General features: G+C 36.4%; 1 protein-coding gene across 1 annotated transcript in view; it reads right to left on the reverse strand.

Moving 5' to 3' along the window:
• Positions 1–22,624, reverse strand: part of LOC127872057 (probable ubiquitin carboxyl-terminal hydrolase FAF-X) — a 143,393-nt gene that overhangs the window by 37,263 nt on the left and 83,506 nt on the right. Inside the window, exons 26-35 of the mRNA XM_052415392.1 lie at positions 20,830–20,939; positions 19,787–19,956; positions 18,594–18,685; positions 15,393–15,534; positions 14,244–14,337; positions 12,060–12,062; positions 5,518–5,669; positions 4,672–4,842; positions 3,353–3,505; positions 1,494–1,553 (exon numbers count right to left, since the gene is read on the reverse strand). Coding sequence (XP_052271352.1) covers positions 1,494–1,553; positions 3,353–3,505; positions 4,672–4,842; positions 5,518–5,669; positions 12,060–12,062; positions 14,244–14,337; positions 15,393–15,534; positions 18,594–18,685; positions 19,787–19,956; positions 20,830–20,939 — 1,147 coding nt within the window. The remainder of the gene's footprint in view (positions 1–1,493; positions 1,554–3,352; positions 3,506–4,671; positions 4,843–5,517; positions 5,670–12,059; positions 12,063–14,243; positions 14,338–15,392; positions 15,535–18,593; positions 18,686–19,786; positions 19,957–20,829; positions 20,940–22,624) is intronic.

The following is a 22,624-nucleotide window of genomic DNA, read 5'->3' on the forward strand; positions in this document are numbered from 1 at the left end:
CATCGTTTTAATGAGGGCCCTAAAGGATAATCCTGTGAAATTATTTGTAAATCCAACCAGCGGTTTCTGCCAAGAAGATTTTTAAAGGTTTTTACCATATATGGGCATAATTCTGGACTTAATGGTCTGTTGTTGCTAATTTTCAATAGGGTTTGAGTCCTCATTGATATAACGACACTTTGCAAGCTTGGAAAAAATTCCAAACCATGGACTTTATCACATAAAGAAGAGGAATTTTCAAAAAATTTCCCAAATTCAACGGGAGATAATTCTGGACTTAATGGTTCTATTTTGTTCATTTTCGATATAGAGTATGAGTTCTTATTGATATAAAGACACTGTGCAAGTTTGGAAAGAATTGGATGAAAACCATGGGCTTTATCACGTAAACAAGCATAATATCACATTTGTTTCAATTTCAAGGGGAGATAATTATGGACTTAATGGTCAGATGTTCATCATTTTCAATAGGGTTCGAGACCTTATTGATATAAAGACCCTGTGCCAGTTTCGAAAGAATCTGATGAGAACTGTAAACTTTATCGCGTAAACAAGATAAAACTTAACAGACGACAGACAGACGATGGGAACCACACCATAACATAAGCTCCTCTGGCCTTTTGCCAGAAGAGCTAAAAACTGCAGAAAATGAAAACTGGATGGACAGATGAACAGTCAGATTGCTATAAGCCCTCCAACCAGGGGCATAAAAGGATTGTCATTTTATCATAATGTAATTTTCTAACATGTGCTACATGAATGATGTAATGAAAGGGAGTTTAACTTTCTTTTATCTGTTTCCCTGTTTTACAAAATGTGCGTCAGATGACAGGAAAATCAAGAAGGCAAAAGTGCTTACATTTCCTATTCAAACAAGAGCTCCGCGGTCAAAGACTAATGCCCCCCAAACTGGGCCTTGACACAGTGACATTGACCTTTGACCTTGTGATCCCGATTTCAATAGGGGTCATCTAATGTCCAAGGCCAATGCACATGGAAAGTATTGAGTCAATTTGTTGACCAGTAATTGATCGGAAACAATTTTACAGTTATTTTGATAGTGACCTTGACCTTTGACCCCAATTTAAATAGGGGTCATGTAATGTCCAAGGCCAATGCACCTGGCAAGTATCAAGCCAATTCGTCAATTTGTTGACAAGTTATTGATCTGAAACAAACTGGTCTACCGACAGACAGACAGACCGACCGACATCCAGCAAAACAATATACCCCCTCTTCTTCGAAGGGGGACATAAAAACCTGTACAACTTAAAAAATGTAAGTGGAAAACATTTAGACAAAAGGAGAATTTGCCCAAATGAGCAAATCCTCCTCATGTCTTTCTGTTTTCCATTGTTGCCTGCCAAAAGGGTGTCAGAAGTTGTTTGTATAAGGGTGAAGGATAACATTTCTTTTGAAATTATACAATTGAAGGAAATATAAATATACCTGCAGGTAAAACAGACTTAAATCAGTTTATCTTCAGTACTAACCTGCCATAGTAATTCACTCAGGACAGTAGAGGAAAAGTGAGGATTTTCCCAACAGCAATACTGAAAAACAGATCAAAAAGTTTAAAAATTCACTATCAACAAACTAGATGGCCATTTTTCTTTTTTTCTTTGGACAGTACCAGTAAACACACCTGTTCCCAAAATTGTCGACGGTCCTTTCCCAATAGCTAGAAATACACCTGGCCTCATATCGTTTCCACAATATATACAGGATTTTTAAAAAAAAAGTCCTGTCTGGAAATAAAGAATACTTTATAGACATTTCAGTTGAAACATTTTGTTTAAGTACTTTTTTTTTTTTTAAAGAAACTAGAGCTTTGTCACAGGAGTGACGTATACCCCCATACGCTGCATTGACACATAAGTACAATGCCATTTGGCGTGCATCATCCTCTTATGCATATATATACTCTTACCAAGTTTCAATGAAATCCGCCAAAGCACTTCCAAGATATGGCTCCGGACACAAACATTCCGGACGGAAAGAAGGACGGACAGACAATGCCAAAACAATATCCCTCCGCCTATGGCGGGGGATAACAAATGTGCCAAATGATTTTGAAATCTCTCACATCGTCCAATAATGGTGAACAAATGTGCCGAATGATTTTAAAATCCCTTGATGAACGACATAGTTATGGCCCGGACAAGCTCATTTATGGCCTTTTTTGACCTTTGACCTCAAAGTGTGACCTTGACCTTGCAGATACTGACGTAATTCTTTCGCGCTACACACCGTCCAATGATGGTAAACAAATGCGCCAAATGATTTTAAAATCCCTTGATAGATGACAAAGTTATGGCCCGGACAAGCTCATTGATGGCCATTTTTGACCTTTGACCTCAAAGTGTGACCTTGACCTTAGAGATATTGACATAATTCTTTCGCGCGACACAGCGTCCAATGATGGTGAACAAATGTGCCAAATGATTTTAAAATCCCTTGATGAACGACATAGTTATGGCCCGGACAAGCTCATTTATGGCCTTTTTTGACCTTTGACCTCAAAGTGTGACCTTGACGATATTGATATAATTCTTTCGCGCTACACACCGTCCAATAATGGTGAACAAATGTGCCAAATTATTTTAAAATTCCTTGATAGATGACAAAGTTATGGCCCAGACAAGCTCATTTATGGCCATTTTTGACCTTTGACCTCAAAGTGTGACCTTGACCTTGGAGATATTGACGTAATTCTTTCGCGCGACACACCGTCCAATGATGGTTAACAAATGTGCCAAATGTTTTTAAAATCCCTTGATGAACGACATAGTTATGGCCCGGACAAGCTCATTTATGGCCATTTTTGACCTTTGACCTCAAAGTGTGACCTTGACCTTGGAGATATTGACGTAATTCTTTCACACGACACACCGTCCAGTGACGGTGAACAATTGTGCCAAAGGATTTTAAAATCCCTTGATAGACGACAAAGTTATAGCCCGGACAATCGGGACAGACAGACCGACAGACAGACAGACAAAGTGACTCCTATATAGCCCCCATTACTAGTAATGGGGGTATAACTAAGTGCTCAGTTGAAACAATTGTGAAACAAGTTCTTAAAACATATAAACATTTGTGATTATACTTTCTGGATACATGACCAGTACTTGAGGGGAATGTAAATGGAAGAATCGCAAGGTTGCCCTCGCTCATTTCAGGATAAAAACCCAAGACCTTCATATCTGGAGACCAAATCTCTGGCCCACTGTCCTCACAGCACTATTCATTAATTGTGATCATGTCCTCATAATAGTTTCTACTATGATAGCGAAAATAATTCGGCTAGATATTGTCAAGCTCGCATTGCCACATACAACTGAGGACTCACCCTGAGTAACTTTGTGGTATCGTCAGAGTTGTTACAGTCTTCTAGAAGTTTTTTCACATAGCTGGTTCTGTCTATCAGGATCTCTGTCACAGGGGCCTGTATCGGCATCAGGATTTGGTCCCCATATGGATTGGGAAGGGGCTCCTGATTTTGCTGTAGAATAGAAGATTTACAGTTATGATTAACTCATTCATACCTGTTGCTATTATTTTATATTATTATACCAGATTTATATAGCGCCCATTTCATGCAGAAATGTACATTCAAAGGCACTTTACAATGTTAAAATTTGCGGCAGACAACTTTCAATCATTTTGATCAAATAGAAGGTTTTCATATGTTGTCTGCTGCAAGATGCAAAAAGGCTTCTGCAGGCACCAAAAAGTAAACCATGACTAAATAAATAGGCGTTTAACTATTTCAGACATTTTCAGCAAACAACTTTTAGAAGTATCTTGCCAAAAGTGAAATTGGTGTTGAAAACACTGAGAATATTGAGATAAAAGGAGAATGCGCTCATTATTAGCAAATCAACTTCGTCTCCATGTTAACAAATGTCCTCAGCTGAAAAGATGCCATAGGGTATTTTTTATAAGAGAAATGGTAAAAGCTATCTGCAGAAGTCAACATACAAGTTTTTGAGACAAGATAACAAAGAAAGCAACTTCTATATTCTGCTTTTTGTGTGGCTACTATCTATATCATGCATTATTATTTGATCTGCAAATCTGACCAAAGTAATAGATTTATGAAACACTCATCATGAAGAACAATAATCTAAATTGACATACATACATACAATGCATTTGTGTTTTCTTCAAATTCACTATTTTCTCGTTCTTTTCAACAAAGGGAAAGGGAAAAATACTGCTGAATTAAAATATGTGAATTACAAAGAAATAGCAGGGTTCTCCTGTTTAACCCCTTTACCAAACGACAAATTTTGGACCCTCTGCAATTGAAAGCGGATAATAGGACTTCAAATGTTGTCAGAAGGCATTTGTTTTAAAACTAGGGTTGAACAAGAGCGCCGCATAGCGGGTGCTAATGCTCAGCTGTGGGTACAGTTTTGAATAAATTAATGACCTTGACCTTTGGCATAGTGACCCAAAAATGGTTGTGGCGTTTAGAAGTCATGAAGGTGCAGCTACATATGAAGTAACAAAGTTGTAGGTGGAAGCACTTTGATTTTAGAGGCAATGTTCAAAAGTGTGACAAAATGTTAAGGTTTTAGCACGAGGCGGACGACACAGCGAGCTGGCTATGACAATACCTCGGGTTTTCTCCAAAAACAGCTGAGCTAAAAATAAAGAACTTACTACTGATGAAGTGCACTTTGATGATATGTCGCAACACCGTACTAACTGGGACACAACAGAATGTAGTTTACTGAGTTCTGCATACTGGTACTTAATGGGTGGCCCTGGACCTTCGTCTAAAGCAACCATCATAAACTTTGCAGGGACGCTCAATTTTAGAAGGTGTAATTTCTGAAAGAAACAAAAATTATTTATATATTCCTTGATAGGGTCAAATTTTGATGTGGTTGTAGCTAGCAGATGACACAATTTCTTCAATTACTTCATGAGGAGTATTGACACAGATTCAAACAAGATGGTCATGATTGCCCTGGATTTCTCACCATATTTTAGGATTGTTTGATTTCATTAAAATATACATTCTGATTGACAACTAGAGTGCACACATGTTTTTTCTATGATTTAACATAGTAATTTACTTTTTGACCCAAGGTGACCAATTTTCAAACATGTCTGAGATTTCAATAAGACTAACATTCTGACCAAGTTTCATGATGATTGAGCTAAAAATGTAGCCTCAAGAGTGCACACATAGATTTTCTAAGATTTGACCGAGTGACCTAGTTTTTGACCTGATATGACCCATACTTTAATGTGTGGGAGATATCATCAAGACAATTATTCTTTCCAAGTTTCATGAAGATTGTGCGAAAAATGTGACCCCTAGTGTGTTCACAAGGTTTTCCGATAATCATAGAAATTTTGTTGTGTCAATGTTTTTAACTTAAATTCTTTCAATAAACAAGTTTTTAGCAGATATATAAGCATTTTGGCTTTGTTGAAACCATGTAGTCTGATGCAGATTTTGTGTAATAGGAAAGGAGTTAAATAGGAGATTATATTTACCTCGCCCACCCCTAGATTGGAATACATAAGGAATAGATGAAAGTATTGTTGTAGATGTCTCCCATGTTCTGAGACCTCTTTCTTCAACAGATTTAAAACAGCAAACAACAAGTGGTCAGCCAATGTAGCATTGGGGTCTGCGGGCTGACCCGCTGTAAGATAAAACATTCACAAATCAATATATACCTCCTACAAAATTCAGGGCTCTAGATGGGGGTAGGGTGGGGAATTTCAACAGCTAACTTTCCTAGTTGTGATGGATTTGGGTATCTTTAAACTTTTTTTCAAAATTATTTCAGTTATATCAAGGCAGTCAGTGCACTTATCTATGCTTCTGGTATTTCCTCAGCAGTACAATATTTTTACCAAACCACTTACTGCTTTCCCACGTGAACATAATTGTTCAGTGGTGAGCGAATAAATCATTTCATTAAAAGAATTACTGGCGAGCCTGGGTTTGGACTCAGACCCCTGTATTTCAAGTGCCGTGGGTACTCATTAGAGTTGTCTCGATGAGATTATTCTAATGAGTATCCCCAACATAGGATTTAGTGAAGAATAACTGATGTAAATGTCTTGTAAATATTAATTTACTCCCCCTTATCTAGAACCCCAACACCTTGTTTCCCATAACCTTCAGGTTTTATGCATGCCCAAAACAAAAGAATGAGCAGAAATAACAAGAAAATAATAAAGTTATACAGTTAGACATTGTGGCATAAAGAAATGTATTTGTCAAATGAAATAAGTTATTTTGTCACAATGATTTAAAACCATCTATAGGCAGATCTAATGGTAAACTGCATTTTTATCTTAAGTTACTTGTGGCAAATTCTTTCACAAGTAGGAGTGATTTAAGTGCCATTGGTTTAGGCATTCTTTTGTTAAATCATTACTGAATTTAACCTTGAATGGCAATTTTCATCTTGGAAATTAAATGTTTGCATAGGTCTGCAAGTCAGCTAAGATATCCCTAATATAAACCCAAACTGGGTGATCTGGGATTCAAATCCACTCAGATAGGAGCCTCCTTATGATTTTAAGTCCAGTGGGCGAGCAATTTGGCCACAGAGGCTCCCCAGATAATAAATATTCATTTTTGTAAACATCATATTAAAAGTAAGGATATGAACCCATGCAAGGGAGGGGGGGTGGGTGGGGGCTCCCGAAAATTGTAAGTCAAACACTCTTTTTTTTTTAATTCAGTTTTTTTCATTATACACAAAGCATGTCATAATAAAGAATAATACAAAATTAAAATTTCCGAAACATTGAAAATTATCATAAATGTTATAGTTTTACTACATTGTATATAAACATATATTATTTCATGCATCTTGTATTATTTTGTTTATTTCCTTCGAAAGATAGCTGGAAACAAACATTATTGAAAGAAGAAAATGAGAGAGAGTAATTGGTTTTGACCTAAGATCCAATAGTTTTTTTTTTTATCAATTGATGTACAGTCCAACCTGTACCTACGACCACCTGTTAGTAGCGACCGAATATCAATAGCGACCACATCGATTTCCTCCCGAGCATTTTCACTATATATTGAACCTGCGAATAAAGCCCACCTGCGAATAAAGACCAACGACCGCACTTTTACATTCCCAAAGTCCATTTTGATAGCCTACAGCGACCACAGTCATCAAACAAAATGGCCGCAATGACGCTGTGTAGTCACGTGATACACATCTTACCAGTGGACTCGTCGGTCGCTAGGAGATATTGGCAAGTGACAGTGTATTGTCCACGATAGCAGTTGTTTGTTTATTTAACACGCATTGTTAATTGGTAGTCGCCTGGTTCAATTATGCAATGACAGTTTGCCGAAAGTGTAAAGAATTGCCTTTGTATTTAAGTGATTCGCGATTTATGTACTAATTGCCGAAAATATCAAAGACAAGTTTGGGGCTTTCATTAACTAATTAAGTAAATTGAGGGTTCTATTACAATTACGCATATGACAGTTTGCCGAAAGTGTATTTTTTCACAATTACGATGCCTTTTAACCACAAACATTTTATTAGTCAAAACCTTCTTAAATTTCTCCATGATAAGACGTGCATTGATTATAGACAAGAGGGCCATGATGGCCCTAAATCGCTCACCTGAAACAATTAGAAAGACGAAGAACAAGACAATTGTCCAGCAGTTAAAAGTCCCCTACCGGTAGCTAGTCTATTTGTTGCCATAGCAACCAGAATTCTTGACATAGGAACAAAATGCATAATCTCCCTATTGCCTTGTGTCCATGTTTCAAGTTTCATGAAAAATATGAAGAACTTTTAAAGTTATTGCAGGATCCAGAAGATGCACCAGTAGCTAGTCTGATTGTTGCCATAGCAACCCAAATTCTTGACCGAGGAACAACACGAAATGATTTGCATACTCTCCATATTGCCATCTATCCATGTTTCAAGTTTCATGAAACAAATTGTGAAGAACTTTTAAAGTTATCGCGGGATCCAGAAAAGGTACCGGTATCTAGTCTATTTGTTGCCATAGCAACCAGAATTCTTGATGTAGGAAAAAAATGAAATGACGTGCATAATCTCCATATTGCCATCTATCCATGTTTCAAGTTTCATGAAAAAATATGAAGAACTTTTAAAGTAATCCCAGGATCTAGAAAAGTTACCGGTAGCTAGTCTATTTGTTGCCATAGCAACCAGAATTCTTAATGTGGGAACAAAATGAAATAACGTGCATAATCACCATATTGCTATCTATCCAGGTTTCAAGTTTTATGAAAAATTATGAAGAACTTTTAAAGTTATCGCAGGATCCAGAAAAGGTACCGGTAGCTAGTCTATTTTTTGCCATAGCAACCAGAATTCTTGACATAGGAACAAGATGCATAATCTCCCTATTGCCATGTGTCCATGTTTCAAGGTTCATGAAAAATATGAAGAACTTTTAAAGTTATTGCAGGATCCAGAAGATGCACCAGTAGCTAGTCTATTTGTTGCCATAGCAACCAAAATTCTTGACCTAGGAACAACACGAAATGATGTGCATAATTTCCATATTGCCATCTATCCATGTTTCAAGTTTCATGAAACAAATTATGAAGAACTTTTAAAGTTATCGCAGGATCAAGAAAAGGTACCGGTATCTAGTCTATTTGTTGCCATAGCAACCAGAATTCTTGATGTAGGAAAAAAATGAAATGACGTGCATAATCTCCATATTGCCATCTATCCATGTTTCAAGTTTCATGAAAAAATATGAAGAACTTTTAAAGCAATCCCAGGATCTAGAAAAGTTACCGGTAGCTAGTCTATTTGTTGCCATAGCAACCAGAATTCTTAATGTGGGAACAAAATGAAATAACGTGCATAATCACCATATTGCTATCTATCCAGGTTTCAAGTTTTATGAAAAATTATGAAGAACTTTTAAAGTTATCGCAGGATCCAGAAAAGGTACCGGTAGCTAGTCTATTTTTTGCCATAGCAACCAGAATTCTTGACATAGGAACAAGATGCATAATCTCCCTATTGCCATGTGTCCATGTTTCAAGGTTCATGAAAAATATGAAGAACTTTTAAAGTTATTGCAGGATCCAGAAGATGCACCAGTAGCTAGTCTATTTGTTGCCATAGCAACCAAAATTCTTGACCTAGGAACAACACGAAATGATGTGCATAATTTCCATATTGCCATCTATCCATGTTTCAAGTTTCATGAAAATTATGAAGAACTTTTAAAGTTATCGCAGGATCCAGAAAAGGTACCGGTAGCTACTCTATTTGTTGCCATAGCAACCAGAATTCTTGATGTAGTAACAAAATGAAATGACGTGCGTAATCTCCATATTGCCATCTATCCATGTTTCAAGGTTCATGAAAAGATATGAAGAACTTTTAAAGTAATCCCAGGATCTAGAAAAGGTACCGGTAGCTAGTCTATTTGTTGCCATAGCAACCAGAATTCTTAATGTGGGAACAAAATGAAATGACGTGCATAATCTCCATATTGTCATCTGTTCATGTTTCAAGTTTCATGAAAAAATATGAAAGTTATCCCAGGATCCAGAAAAATGTGACAGACAGACACACAAGAGTGCAAACCATATGTCCCCTCTGGTTTCACTGGTAGGGGACTAATGATTGTATAGGTATGAAATTTGAAGATGAAAACATTGAGACAGAAGAATAATTTGTATAGGTATGGAATTTGAAAATAACAATATTGAGATAGTAGGAGAATGTGTTCATCATGAGTAAGTTCTTGCTTTGTCTTAATGTTTTAAAATTCTGTCTGTCATAAAGTCATCAGAAACATCTACAAAATAATTTACTTTTTTGGGTTAAGGGTTTCTGGAGAGCTAAACTTGACCTCAGGTTAACCCTATGAAAGGCAAGCACAGGAGTTTGATTATGCAATAGAGTACCAGAATTCAGGGACAGATCACAGGTGGCCATATCATAGAGGAACACCCCCCCACCCCCCCCCCCCCAAAAAAAATAACTATAATTAAATACTCTACAAGGTAAACAGTCTGCTCTATCCCTATGTAAGAAACTTTGTGGAACACTCACTCTTTCCGATTTTGCCATAGAAACAGATATAAACAGAGTCTTAACATAAAATCGCTTAGCACACGGCTCGTTAATAGAAATAGGTATGAGAACTTACCGTTTGCAATATTTAAATAAATTTGAAAGAGTCTTAAGACGCGATTTTATCCGATCTTTGGCGGATACTTTGATTTTATAAAATATTGGTTTCCTCTACACACGCGATCTGATTGGACGAAGTACCTACTCCGTCCAATCAGATCGCGTGTGTAGAGGAAACCAATATTTTATAAAATCAAAGTATATATCTACATTTAGGGCCTTAAGAAAAACATTATAAAAAAGTAGTAAAACATTTTTTTGTCACAATGTTTTAACAATTCTGGTTAGATAACATGTCCAACTACATTTCACGCGCGACATGTATGCATTTATCTCTTATAATAAAAAAGTTATTAAAAGTGTAAATTGATAAACTTTTTGTTTGTGAAGGAAAATACTTTATGCATCCCATAATGAATATATAGCAAAAACGCATAAACATGTAAAGTTCAACGAGCTCCTGCGGCCATGTTTTTTGACGAATTTAATTTCTTTGAACAACTTTTTTAGGGGAGCCTTCAAGGATAATCCCTGTGGAAAAAAAATTAAAATCTCATGAGCGGTTTCTGACAAGAAGATTTTTTAAGGTTTTTCCATATATGGGCATGGTGGCCATGACCAAATTTTTTTTAACAATACTTTTGTCCAGTGACCTAGGGATGCTTCACATGAAATTTGGCTGGAATTGGCCAAATGGTTTAGAAGAAGATGTTTTACCAATTGTTGACAGACGGACGGACAGACGGACGGACGCCGGATGATCACAATAGCTCACCTTGAGCACAAAGTGCTCAGGTGAGCTAAAAAGTAAATTGTCAGTTCAAATTATCCATCATGGCTTCCAAGCGTACGTTCTTGACGTTGGAAGACCGCATTAAGGTCATTAGTTTGTTAGGAAAAGGACTCAGTTGTAGACGAGTGGCTAGTGATCTTGGTGTAGGCAAAACTCAAATACAGAACATTATGAAGCGTAAACTTGAGATAATGGACGAGTTCGAGGGGAACGTTAACTCTGAAAGTAAACGCCCTAAGCGTGAGTCGGAATTTGCACCAGTGAATGACTTAGTGCATAAGTGGTTTATTGACGCTAGTGCAATGCTCTTGCCTGTGTCTGGACCTATGTTCCAGGAAAAAGCCTTGAAGTTTGCGAGTGAGTTAGGACTGTTGGATTTTAAGGCGAGCAATGGCTGGCTCGAATCATTCGTAAAACGAAACAATATTGTTTTTAAGATTCAGAGTGGTGAGCGGGGTGAAGTTAAGAGTGAGATTATAAGAGACTGGAAGGAGAGGCTGCCCACCGTTTGTGCGGGGTACGAACCCAAAGACATCTTCAATATGGATGAGACCGGTCTATTCTTTAGGGATTCAACCAGGTCAACCTACTTCACCAAGGGTGAATCGTGCGCCAGCGGCAAGCGATCAAAGCTGCGCATCACGATTGCATTATGTGCATCAATGACAGGTAATGTAACATTATTTAAAGATAATAAGAACACAAATCTATTACGAATAACTACGATCTGAATGGAAATGAGAATCATTATCTTAAAAATTATTTTTGTCTTTTTAGGCAAGAAGCTGAAGCCGCTGGTTATTGGAAAGTCCCGGAAGCCGCGCTGCTTTGGATCCATGGACGTAAAGAGGCTACCGGTCCGTTACGAGGCGAATCGAAAAGCTTGGATGCTTACCCCCCTGATGGAGGATTGGCTCAGGGATCTTGATCACCAGATGGGGAAGCAGAAGCGCAACTTCCTGTTGCTGCTCGACAACGCCCCAGTCCACCCCGACATCACTCTGAAAAACGTGAACTTACAGTTCCTCCCGCCGAACACGACGTCTTTGGTGCAGCCAATGGATGCGGGCATAATTCAGGCGGTTAAGCTTAAGTTCCGGAAGCGGCAGCTCAAGTACGTCCTGGAAGAGACCCACCAAGCTTGGTCCCGAAATACTGCGTGACATCTCGATCCTCGACGCCATCTATTTGATCTCAGCTGCTTGGCGCGAACTCTCAACAGAGACAATTTCCAAGTGCTTCGGGAAGTGTGGCCTCACACCTGACTTCCTCACAACGGGCGACTATGCGACAGTTGTGAGTGATGTGAAAGATGACACTGATTTCGACCCTGAGGATGATCTTCCCCTCTCCGTGCTCCGTTGCTCCAAGGATCTCTTCAACTGCGACATCACTGAACTCCACGAAATTGACAACAACCTGCCGACTTGCTATAACGAAATGGCTTTCTGGGAGCGACCGGCACCCCAGATTCTCGCCGACCTCAATGGAACCAACCCCGCCGCCGCCTCCGCCGAGCGTGACGATGAAACAGAAGCTCCCAAGTGTGTTAGGGTTAGTGAAATAGCTGAGTGTCTTCAGAAGCTGCGCTCGTTTGCAGTACTAAAACATGACTGCATGCTTAACTCAGTCATGGAATTACAGGATGTGTTTATCAAATATAGGGTGGACTCAAGTGTCAAGCAGAGTAAAATAAGTGATTTCTTTAAGTGAGTGATTTGATTGTGTGTGTGTCTGGGGCGAGGGGGGGGGGGTCGTAGTGCTAATTGCGTTTTTTTGTTTCTACTGGTATTGCCGTTTGTTATCAAACAGATGCCGAACAGATCGTGACTTCAACAGTATTGTGTACATGTACTTTGTTCTTTGTAGAATTACATGTACATATACATGTATGTCAATAGTTATTTATATATGTACATGTATATGATTAATGAAATAAATAATAAAAACCTAAGGGAATTAAAATAATAAATATAAAAACAAAACTGTGTTTTCAATCTTTTATTTCATTATACATGCATAAGTATTCAAACAATAAGGTACCTGTTAAAAAACTACAAGCTTATTTTGAAAAGTTTTAATGGACCCTGCGAATAAAGCCCACCTGTGAACAAAGACCACAACGACCAACTCCCTTGAGTGGTCTTTATTGGCAGGTTGGACTGTATGTTATATCTATTGTTTTTTATTTAATTATTAGTTTTGGTATAATACAAATTTGTTCCATTTACGGTTATATGATTGTAATTGGTCTTTTATAAGGTAAATTTCTTTTTCTAATATTAATCTTCTTTTGAAAAGACTTATAAAATTATTAAAACTCAGCATGACACACACATTTCTCATTTTAAAAATGTAATGCTTCATGAGAATTATCAAAAAATTTATACAATCATTATCGACCCCGCCCTTTTTTGTCCCAAGACAAATATCTTTAACATTTAATTTTACATTTATTTGCAGATTACTTAAAAACACAGTTAATCTGTTCCAAAGGATTTGTATGTGTATACAATCCCAAAACATATGCTCTATTGTTTCTACATAGCTTGAACATGACTCGCAGATATTTGAAGGTTTTATTTTGCATTTATATAAGAAAGAGTTATTTGCTATTATTCGTGTTAAAATCTTATACTTATAAGAATCGTATCAGTGGTTGTATTATAAGGTAAAATGTATAAGTAATCCCAGTCCAGTTCCTCATTGAAAATATTTTGCCATTTTAATTCTAATTTTGTTAGTGTATTTTTATCTTGAAGTTGCATCTTATATAATAGTTTGTTTGTTTTTTGTATTCCCAATACTTTATTAGCGAGTTGATTATTTTCACTATTTATTGGCAACTCTTGTGTGATAAGATTTTTCATTTCTTTTGGAATACTGCCGATTATGTTGTAGTATTTTAAATAATCATGAGTTTTAATATTATACAATGTTTTAAAGTTTTCAAATCCATAAAATTCCTTAGTTCGAAAATCAAACAATTGATCTAAAAATTTAATTCCATGTTCATGCCATTCTTTAAAATATACTGGTTTTCCACCAAACCTAATATTTGAATTATTCCATATAATTTCTTTTTTAATGTTATTGGATGATTTATTATCCCTAATGTGATTCCATGATAATAATATGTCTTTTAAAAAAGTGTTTGTAGAAAACATCATCAGTATATCATTGCATTTTAAATTACATTCAAATATCATACTACCCCCGTATGTCAAACACTCTTACAACTCAGCCCCATTGAACCCCTGGAAATTAAAAAGTAAACATTGTAAGAAAAGTAGAGAACTCACCATATAATCCCTGTACGAGTGGAGGGGGGCATGGTCCATCACTCAGGGAGAAGTGAGCCAGACAAACCACAACCTTACCAAACGCATTCCGCACCTATACACATAAAAACATGGTGGACATATACTGTATAAACTGCTATAACTTATTCAAATCTACATTTAATTTTTATTTAAATGACAGTCATTATTTAACACTCCAAACCCAAATATCAAAAGAAATTTTCTTCACAATACATAACAAAATAAGGTCAATATGAGTAGCTGTTATTGAGAAAAATATACAGTCTATGAAGTTGTTGATGGTCTTATAGAGCCGATGTTGGCTTCATAAACAATGGTCATAAGGCACCATTGATTTTACGTCAAGCTTTTATTAAAGTTCTTCATCTCAAATGTGTTTTCTCCCATTAATGAAGAAGTAAAAACTCCTCAAGCCAATAATGACTTTTTTTTCGAAATAAAAAGGTTTACAAAACCAGGTAGACATGATTCCTTCAAAACTGTTAACACTCAGAAGCACATAATTCATGAGTTATTTTGTAGATTGAAAATATTATAAAATTGGCGTGTGAACAATTGTAAACTTTGGGTCAGACAGGAATATTCAAATGAGAGCACACACAAATCTGAGTGTGTTTTAACACATAATGGAGCCTATTGTTTATTGAGAGTTAATCAGGAAGAGTCAATCAGGTTTTTGAGGCAAGTTTCATGGCTCTGGATCATTCTGTTATTGGAGATACAGCTAAAGACAGAAAAAGTCCTATTAAAAAGCTTATTTTCAAGTCAAATAGGGCCATAACTCTGTTATTAACAAATGGTTTGCAACAATTTGATGTGATTATCCTCTTATCCATATATACACTCATACCAAGTTCTAACAAGAGCACCGCAAAGCGGGTGCCAACGCTCGGCTGTGGGTGCAGTTTTGAAAGTGCAATTAAAAGTGTGACAAAATGTTAAGGTTTAAGCACGACGCGGAGTACACGACGAGCTGGCTATGACAATACTTCGGGTTTTCTCCGAAAACGGACAAGCTTATCATATCGGCCCAAGCAGTTCCAAGATATGGCATAGGACACAAAAGTGTTCTGGACGGAAGGACAACACTATCCTTCGTCCTGTGGTGGGGTATAAAAACAGACTTACCTCTGTGCTAGGACATTCCAGGAGATACTCAGCAAATCTACCAGGGTATGAGAACATGACATGCTGTGCAAACCAATTTCGCACTTTTTTACTGGATCGAAGGTAACAGGTTAGAGCCTCGTACCACTCGGTGGCTGATCCCCTGCAAAGATAAGCAATTTGAATATTCACTTTAGTTAAACCAGCAACAAGAGGCCCATGAGGGCCTGAAGCGCTCTACTGGCATTTGTTTGCATTCTTCACTGATATACAGAGCTGTGCAAGTTTGAAAATAATCTGCTTCTTCTCGTAAACAAGCTGATTTCCCCATTTCCTCAAATTCAAGGGGAGAAGTTTCTTAACCCATGGTGGTGTACATTCTAAAAAGGATTTGAGTCCTCACTGATATAAAGACATTGTGCAAGTTTGAGAAGAATCTTATCATAACTGTGAACTCAATTGCTTAAATACCCAGAATTTCACAATTTTCTAAAATTCAAGGGGAGATAATTCTGAAGCTTTAGCCCTGATGTAGCTCATTTTCAATAGGGTTTGGATCCTCATTTATATGAAAAGACAGTGCAAGTTCATGACAAATTAGATGAAAATGCAGGCTTTATTGCATAAACAAGCTAAATATCACATCTTATCAAATTCAAGGGGAGATGATTCTAGACTGATTGCCTAGATGTTGCTAATTTTCAATAGGGTTTAATCCTGATTGATATAAAAAAACACAAGAGGCCCATGAGGGCCTGAAGCGCTCTACTGGCATTTGTTTGAGTTCTTCACCAATATACAGAGCTGTGCAAGTTTGAAAAGATTCTTGTAAACAAGCTGAATTTCACAATTGTTTCTTAACCCTTGGTGGTGTTCATTATAAATAAGATTCGAGTCCTCACTGATAGAAAGACACTGTGCAAGTTTGAAAAGAATCTGATAATAACTGTGGTCTTGATTGAGTTGTTGATTATTCCTTGATCTCTCTGTTCAACTCTGCGTCTCTCACAAAGCAACAGGATCTTTTAACCCTTTCCCTAATACAAACACCTTCTGATGCCTTTTGCAGCAAGGACATTTTAAAACATTGAGACAAAAGGAAAATTTGCTTATGATAAGCAAATTCTCCTTTTGCCTCAATGCTTTTCATTTGAATTATTTCAGCGAACAGTTTTTCATTTAGATTTCAGCATTTTATGTCATCTGCTGCAGATTTTGCAAAATAGGGAAAGGGTTAACCAAAGATTTGTTGGTGAATTTGTTATAAATCTTCTTAAAAATATAACGTACCTTTGACAAGTAAAATGTCACAATTTTTCAAATTCAGGGGGAGACGATTCCTCATTGAGTTTAAGAGATTGTGCAAGTGAGAATATAATTTGATGAAAACTGCGGACCATATCACATAAACAAGCAGAATTTCACAATTTCCAAAAAATAAATAAAATCACATCTTCAGAAAGAATTAACTGTTGTGGGTTAAGGGTTTCTGCAGTGCTATAAACTTGACCTCTCATAAACCTTATGAGAAGCATTCCCAGGACTTTGATTATGCAATAGTGTACTTATGGGGGATTATTGGACAAAAATGTATCCATTTATTCCATTACAACTTGAATTGTCGCAGCAAACAACTTCAATTTGGAAAAGTCCAAAACATATCTTTTGATAAATGGTTAACTCTTTCCCTATTTTAAGAAAATTGCAGCAGACTTCTTTGAAAGGATCTGCACAAACAAAGAATAGTCTTTAAGCAAAGCTGTTTAGTCATGGATTTGAAGTTGAAAACCTTGAGACTAAAGAAGAATTTGCTCAGGATGAAAACCTTGAGACTAAATGAGAATTTGCTCAGCATGAGCAAATTCTCCTTAAGTCGCAAGGTTTTCAAATGTAGCGAAGCGTCAGAAGGCGTTCGTTTTAAAGAAAGGGTTAACTGACCAGGCTTGGGGAGATTTGACCTTTAGCTCACCTCAATGTTAATCCTTATCTTTCAGACTCTGGCCAGTAGAGCTAAAAACTGTGCGAGTTTGGAAAGATTCAGAAAAAAATTGTGGACTTTATAGCATAAACAATTGGAATTATATGATTTTCTCAAACTCAAGGGTAAATCATTCTTGACTTAAGGGTTTGATGTTGCTCATTTTTAATAGGGTTTGAGTCCTCATTGGAACTAAGCGACTGTTCAAGTTTTGGAAAGAATCGGATGAAAAAAGTGGACTTAATCGCGTAAACAAGTAGAATTTTACAATTTTCACAATTTTAAGGGGAGATAATTCTGGACTTAATACTCCAATGTTGCTCATATTCAATAGGGTTCAAGTCCTTATTGATATAAAGACACTGTGCAAGTTTGGAAAGAATCTGATGAAAAATGTGGAATTTATCGTGTAAACAAGCTAAATTTCACCATTTTCTTAAATTCAAGGGGAGATAATTCTGTACTTCATGGTCCGATATAGCTCATTTTAAATATGGTTTGTATCCTCATTGATATAAAGACACTGTGCAAGTTTGGAAAGGATTGGACGAAAATTGTTGACTCTATCACGTAAACAATAAAAAGTCTAACAGACGGACACATGGACAGACCCACAGACGGACAGACTGAAACCATACCATCACATAAGCTCTTCCGGCCTTTGGCCAGTAGGGCTAAAAATGAGTTTGTGATCAAATTGAAAGCATCAACAGATGAAGATATGAAGTATATTGTAGATAATTTGAAACCAATATGGTTATTAAATACAAGATGAAAAAGTCACAAATACGATTTGCAAAAGCAATCCTCCATTAGTAATGTTAACAGAAGTCCTCTCCAGAAAAAAGCAACCTATTATCAATATAATTGAGCACTAAACTTTCAGAAACAAAGCCATGTCTAAAGACATTTCATTGGGCAAGAAACTTCCTTGATGCATATCTCGAGACTTTCGATATTGCCTCCAGGAGAAATCTTCCATCCCCTATGAGCAATATAAATATCTCCTTAGTTCACAATGTTTTCAATAGAGGTCTTATTCCAAAGGGAAATGTTGTATTAGGGAGATCGCGAAAGTATACAACTGTTACCCATAGAAAACAAAGATAAGTGATAGCGAAGTGAATATCATGGGTCTCAATCTAAAGGGATGCAACTCAGTTACATCCTTTTATAATCGAGTCCAATGGTATACTTATCCATCTGAATGCCAAGTGTACATTTAGATGTTTCTCTTTCCTTACCTCAAAGTTTTCTTCGTATGAAAACCCACATTAAACAAAAACTTTGATGCTAGCTCTGTACTCAGCATTGCCAAGCTTTCTGCCTCTGGGGACTGTAAGGTAAAATAAATTATTTTTATTTTGTTTAAATGGTGTTTTACATCATTTTTGACAATTTTTCAGTTATATCACAGAAACAAAACCATTATTTTGTGTGTGTTTCATTGGATCATGTTTTCTGCTGTTTTCAACAATTTTTCAGTTATATAATTTCGACAAATAAATCATATTTGTTTTGTCTGAATGGAGTCTTCAACGTGAACAACACTTTCAGTAACATCACCGCAACAAATATTGCGATTATTCTTTATTATTTTGTTTCCGCAATATACAGTTTAAGTTGATTTGTCAGTTATATCACAGCATCAGTTCACATATACATGCTTCCTGTATCCCAACCAATACTAACTTTTTTTTTAAACCTGGAACTGGCTATCCAGTTGTAATGCTATCCAATTAAACCACAACACTATGAAGGAAATCCATGTCTAACATTCTTTAACGTTCTTTGGTATGACCCAGCCGAGATGGAACCCTCGCCTTATCACAATGATATTGCAGTCAGTCAAATATGGCTGTCAGTCAGCCATTTTGAAGTAAGTCCAAAGAAGAACAAGAGAGCCATGATGGCCCTGTGTCGCTCAAATGTCAATTTTTTTTTTTGACAAGCACGTAAATTTTGTTGGTTACAAAGATATAGGTGTTGACAGAGGGATAAACAACAAATTAAAAGAAAAAATGGCCACCAGTCAACAATCACAAATCAAATTAACAAAATAATATAAGAATTTCAGTGCATCATGGAAGCAAACACTTCTGTGTACAAGCACTGCCTACTAAAGTTGTCTTGGCTTGACAAACATGAAAGCATACTATAACTGTAAAATAGTTTATTGGTTGTAATAAAGATCAGTTTAGTTTAAACATATTTATTTTACAGCGATTGCAAAACATGTTCTTACAACTTAGATTAATCACTTTCAATTCTGCTTGCTGGATACATAACCAGTACTCAGGCTAAAATGTGGATTGTGAAAAAACGCAGAGGTTTTTGGCATTTTAAAAATGTTGAAGGTCTGATTTAGGCATTTTTTTTAAATTTGAAAACTGTTACATCCCCCATAATACATGTATTTACTTTGACAGCAACCTACCAGTTTATCCTGTGTACCATGGGTGTAGAACTGGTTACATGTCAGTAATTTCTTCATGAACTGGAAATACTCAGAACAAAACTGTGTCTTCTCATGCATAAACATGATGTTTTGCTTACGCACACACTTCTCAATCGCCTGCGGCATCTTTATTGGATTGGATTTATTTGCTGAAAACAAATACAGACTTCAGTTTAAATCATTTGTACCTTTACAATTTGGAGCAGGACCTTAAAATCAGATTTATTAAATTGCAGATAGCATCCACAACAATAATATATATGGAAAGAATAATACTTTTGTGAATCAGAAAAATGACACCAAAGTGTCAAGTTTCTCTCTGGAATAACCTCTGTAGACAGTATCAATGGTCTAGGGCAAGACTGGAGCAAATCATGTTTAGCACAATTTGTTTCGGCCCAATCTTGCTCTAAGCCATCGGTATGCACTCATCTATAATATGTAGTTGAACTCTTTACCAAACCAACTTCTTCATAAATATTTTATGATTTTAAGCGTCGTCTGGAATATTTTTCACTTTTGAACAGTCCAATATTTGGTAGAGACTTAAGTAATTACTTTTTTCCTTATATAAACATATATATTTGCAAACTCATGAAATAGTTATGGAATGCTGGACAAATGTATGTTTTTTTCACCCTTCAAATTAAATTTTCATAAAAGATCCTCTTTTTTTTTTATACTATAACAACAAACAACCTAATAAATATAATATTGAGGACTTTAATAAAGATCGAACAAAGTCATATTTTGACAAATCTCGTTGAGCCCCAATTAATCAATATCTATCATGAACCATTTACAAATACTCAAAGGAAGTAATTTGTTTGAAAAAAGGCTTTTGCTGAAACATTGAATAGTTGAGATCAATCTATAATGAACATATAGTTATGCTTTGGATATTTTTAGTGAGGTTGTATATTTAATGATTTGGAGTAAGAATGGACCAAGTCACATTTATCAAAAGATGACCTGGTCAAGTCTTGCTTCAAGCCATCAATTATCTATTATGAACTACTTACATATAGTAAGGGATTGGATATTTTTAGTGAGTTTATCCTCCTCCAGTTCTACACGCTCATAAAACAAAATATAAGCATTCCACCATCTTTTCTGTCTTCTGTAGGTCATTCTGCAGATTGCAATAGAATAGTTTTTTTGAAGGTGTACTTTTGAAATATATACAATAATAAATGCTTGCTTCAAGCAACATCTGACTAATAATGAAAATGACAGAAGTATCCAAATAAAGAAGTGCTTCAGTCTGTATGAGATTGGGCATAAGACCCTTCATTACATCCCTGAAAGCATTGGAAATCATTATACCTGAAAACATAGAATGGAGTTACTTAAAATATTGCAATCAAAACTTCTTGATGACATTTTTTGTTTCAATTATTTAGTGTCTCTGAGTTTTGAGGCACACAACTTGAAAAGTATTAATAGGATTCAAGTCCTAACTGATATAACAACACTGTGCAAGTTTGAAAAGAATCTGATAACTGAGGATTAACACTTTTAATTTCACAATGTTCTCAAATTCAAGAGGAGATAATTCTTGACAGATTGCCCTATGTTGGAATCCTAATTAATATCAAACCACTGTGCAAGTTTTGAAAGAATCCAATGAAAACTATGGACTTAATATGCGAAAAACAAGCTGAATTTAAACAAGAGGGCCATGATGGCCCTGTGTCGCTCCACTGCTGAAAATAAGGCTGAAACAAAATATTCTTAGCATGTCCAAATACTTAAATGTGGGCCCTATTTAAGCACATGTTCACTTTTGTGACCCCCTGGGCTGGGTCAAATTAAACCCCAGGGCCATAATTTGAACAAACTTTGTAAAGGACTACTATATCTAACTACCGGTACATACAAAGTGTGGTACCCCTAGGTCCTAGAGTTGAGGATAAGATAGTTTAAAGGTTTTCACAAAATAAGCAAGATATAAGCTATATAATGTTCAGTTTTATGACCCCCGGGGCAGGGTCAAATTTGAGCCCAGGGGAATAATTTGAACAAATTTGGTAGAGAACTATAAGATGTCACTACATACCAAATTTTGTAGCCCTAGGCTTTATAATTATGAACAAGAAGATTTTTAAAGTTTGCACAAAATAGGCCTCATTAAAGTGTATGTTCATTTTTGCGACTCCCGGGGCAGAGACAAATTTGACCCCAGGGGCATAATTTGAACAAACTTGGTAGAGAACTTTAAGATTTCACTACACACCAAATTTGGTAGACCTAGGCCCAATGGTTATGGACAAGAAGATTTTTAAAGTTTGCACAAAATAGGCTTTATGTAAGCATATGTTCTATTTTGTGACCCCCGGGGCAGGGTCAAATTTGACCCCAGGGACATAATTTGAACAAATTTGGTAGAGGACTTTTAGATATCACTACATTCCAAATTTGGTAGCCCTATGCCATACGGTAATGGACAAGAAGATTCTTAAAGTTTGCACAAAATAGGCCTTATTTAAGCGTATGTTCATTTTTGTGACCCCCGGGGCAGGGTCAAATTTGACCCCAGGGGCATAATTTGAACAAATTTGGTAGAGGACTTTCAGATGTCACCACATTCCAAATTTGGTAGCCCTATGCCGTACGGTTATGGACAAGAAGATTTTTAAAGTTTGCACAAAATAGGCCTTATTTAAGTGTATGTTCATTTTTGTGACCCCCTGGGCAGGGTCAAATTTGACCCCAGGGGCATAATTTGAAGAAACTTGGTAGAGAACTTTAAGATTTCACTACACACCAAATTTGGTAGACCTAGGCCCAATGGTTATGGACAAGAAGATTTTTAAA

The sequence above is a fragment of the Dreissena polymorpha genome, chromosome 3, assembly GCF_020536995.1.
Source record: "Dreissena polymorpha isolate Duluth1 chromosome 3, UMN_Dpol_1.0, whole genome shotgun sequence".
Taxonomy (NCBI): Eukaryota; Metazoa; Mollusca; class Bivalvia; order Myida; family Dreissenidae; genus Dreissena; species Dreissena polymorpha.